General features: G+C 58.3%; 1 protein-coding gene across 1 annotated transcript; it reads left to right on the top strand.

Moving 5' to 3' along the window:
• The first annotated feature begins 331 nt into the window (after positions 1-331).
• Positions 332-2302, top strand: LOC117841636 (protein G1-like4). Its single transcript, XM_034722087.2, has 3 exons — positions 332-820; positions 941-1044; positions 1333-2302. The coding sequence occupies exon 3, from the start codon at positions 1341-1343 to the stop codon at positions 1938-1940; it is 600 nt and encodes a 199-aa protein (XP_034577978.1). The 5' UTR covers positions 332-820; positions 941-1044; positions 1333-1340; the 3' UTR covers positions 1941-2302.
• Positions 2303-3357: the final 1055 nt, after the last annotated feature.

Here is a 3357-nt window from a genome sequence, read left to right as displayed (position 1 = left end):
ATTTCAGTAGGAGTATTTCACACCTGGGTACGCTCTCGGGCATAGTTTTTCCATTTGTCGTTTCTTAAGCGCAAGTAAGCAGCCGCATTCATTACGGGCTGATCCGAGGGGCTGCCTGCCCCTCGCGGGTGGGCCCGGGCCGTCGCCCTTCGTACGGACACCACCGGCCCCCACCTTCTTTACGCTTCCTCCATTGGATGCTGGACGACTCAGATATGTCCTGTGCGCGCGTCATGGAGCGCGTCCCCGCCTTTGGACACATCTCCGGCGAGACGCCGGCCGTCCACGGGGGAAAGGACACCGGCCCGCACCGCTGGGCCTATACACAAACGGAGGCGAGGGCGGGCGGGGCCTGAGAGGCCGGAGAGCTGCCGCCATTGCTGCCGCTCGCTTTCACCCACCCCCACCACCTCTACCACTCGGGGAATAGAGAGAGATCGGAGAAAAAGAAAAAAATATTTTTACCTTTAGTCATGTCACCTCTCGCCTCACCGTGTCCCTGTCCTCCCTTTCACCTAAAAGCCCTAACAGTGCCGCCTCTGCCGCGCCACTTTCTCTCTCCGGCTGTTGCTGTTCCTTCCCTCTGTTCCATCTCCCAGTGGCTCCGCAGATCTCCCCTTTTTAGGCCAAACAATCCATCCACCACCGCCCCCCGGCCCTCCTAAAAATAGTAGCCGGCGGCATGCAGATGCGATTCCCCGCACCTTCTTCTTCCCGCTCCTGATCGATGAAGCTCCTCAGATCAATGGGCCTATGAGACGGCGAGCAACGGCAGCAGTCAGCAACCAACCCCCACTGCTACCACTCCAGCTGAGCAAGGGTAAGCGGCGAACAAGAGCACATGTCACTTGCTAGTCCCAGTTCCTTTTTTTTAATCTTTTTCCTTCTATTCTCTTTGCTCTCACTGTATTCAACCATCCTCTGCGGATTCTCGAGTCAGCTTCAGCTCCAACTTAAGATCCTGCTGCTGGAATCTTCCCCACCGCTCCGACGCGGCCTCCGCCACGGTCGCCGCCGCCGCCGCAAGAAGCATCGCCACGAAAGGTGACTGCTGGCTGTCCAGGAAAATAGAATCCATTCACCACATGTGTAATTTGACTGACCGCATAAGCAAATACTGCCTGTGTAATTTCTTTTTTTCTGAAAAAAGAATGTTTCTTGTAACTATCCTTTTATGCATATACATCGAAGATGCATCGCTTTCACACACGCACATGGACAAGCAAAGAAGAGAGCAGAGCACCCCAGATAGATCCCCGAAAAAAGTGCATGTAATCATCGGCTCCACCACTCATTCATGTGTTTAATTCATACCTGATTCTTGGGTGCCAGATTAATTGATGGACCTGTCCCCGAACCCCGAGAGCCCGGGCGGCGGTGATGGCGGCGGCGCCGGCGGATCGAGCAGTGGGGCGTCCTCGTCGGCGGGCGGCAGCGCGCCGCAGACGCCGAGCCGGTACGAGGCGCAGAAGCGGCGGGACTGGAACACGTTCGGGCAGTACCTGCGGAACCACCGGCCGCCGCTGAGCCTGGCGCAGTGCAGCGGCGCGCACGTGCTGGAGTTCCTGCGCTACCTGGACCAGTTCGGCAAGACCAAGGTGCACACGGCGGCGTGCCCCTTCTTCGGGCACCCGAACCCGCCGGCGCCGTGCCCCTGCCCGCTACGCCAGGCGTGGGGCAGCCTGGACGCGCTGGTGGGCCGCCTCCGCGCCGCCTTCGAGGAGAACGGCGGCCGGCCCGAGTCCAACCCCTTCGCGGCGCGCGCCGTCCGCCTCTACCTCCGCGAGGTCCGCGAGCACCAGGCCCGCGCGCGCGGCGTCAGCTACGAGAAGAAGAAGCGCAAGAAGCCGCCGCACCCGCCGGCCGATCACGCCGGCGGCAGCGGAGGCCACCCGCCGCCCCCGCCCCCGCCCCCGCCGGCCGCCGGCGCGGCGTGCTGAGGACCACCACACCCCCACCAGGCTCCAGTACGACGACGTACGTACGCGCCCATTTGGTATGCCGGACTGAGCATATTTTATGTAGGTTTCGATCGATTTGCTTGTGCATGCATGCATGGTTTACTAGCTAGCTAGCATTTTGCTCGCGATGCTTGCTATTCGCCTTCCTCGATCAGGCTCCGCCGATCGTGCGCCCCCGCTACATTGTTATTTGGCTCCTGCTCCTCCCTCAATCAACTACTAGCTTCAATTATATTCCTAGCTACCGCTTAATTTTCGTGTCAAGCAGTTCAATCTGCTGTGGGTGGAAGGAAATCAATGGATCATCAATGAATTAATGCCTTTGGCTTGGGTTACTTTCAGTACTGCTCATTGCAGATGGAGACTGAGTTGATGCATACTTGCTCAGTGTACCAATTCATTGTACTCACGTACTCGCCCTCAATTCAAAAGTGCAGAGAGAGGACGAGAGAGCGTGGCGACCATCTCTCTCTTTTAGCTGCAGTGTTCATCGAGGATCTCGATGGCACGCCATGTGTGTGAGAGCATTATGCCAAGTCCCATCGAGGACGTACAGAACTTGACACCTCTCATCCCTGGGCTTTCTTTCTTGTTCTGATTCCTGAGCCGCTTCCTTTTTCTGGTGCGCGCGCCGCGCCGCTCCATCCCCGCCGTCCGGCCGGCCCGCCGCGCCAGCTACAGCTACACCTCACTGCTGCACTGCACCAGCGAGCAGTGCGCGCCGGGCATGGCCGGGACCCCGATCGAACGAGCTGGGTCGTTCGTACGGGTGCGGCGCACTGTAGCCGACGCACGGAACGGAGGCAAGGACACGGGCCAGCCCGCTGCTCTCTCCCCTCCCCGGCCGGCCGGCCGGCGTCCCATTGGCTCGGCGAATATCTTGCGTGACGGCTGAACAGGATGCCACTGTTGTTCTTCTCTAGCGCGCGCGTGGCACTGGTCGGCCTGCCGGCGGGGCTCGCCACGCCGCGCCGCGCGCGCCGGCCGGCTCCAGCTGCAGTGCCGCCACCCAGGAGGTCAAATAGACGAATAGTAGGAGTAGCATGTGTTCTGTGCGCCGGCCCTCCTTCCCCTCCGGCTTGTAGTGCTTAAATTCGTGTACAAGGATGCGGCCAAATAGGGAGATGTTCATCGGTTCACTGTAGTTAGCAGCTGCATATCTACAGCTCTCTCATGTCAAGCTGTACTGATGGGTGTATTGTCATTTCAACACCAGATTTCATTGGCTCCGATTCCTGATTTCATGCAAGAAACTAGTGCTGGTATACATTGTCTCTTTATGTTAATTAACATGGTAGAGAGGGCTGTCAGGCAACCACAACAAGTTGCAACATGATGAAATTTTATGAGTCAGTTGATTAAACATATTAATGGTGATAAGCATTGTGGATCCCAT

The sequence above is a fragment of the Setaria viridis genome, chromosome 1, assembly GCF_005286985.2.
Source record: "Setaria viridis chromosome 1, Setaria_viridis_v4.0, whole genome shotgun sequence".
Lineage (NCBI taxonomy): Eukaryota > Viridiplantae > Streptophyta > Magnoliopsida > Poales > Poaceae > Setaria > Setaria viridis.
The sequence above is the reverse complement of the archived record's forward strand: the minus strand, read 5'-3'. Positions and strand labels throughout refer to the sequence as shown.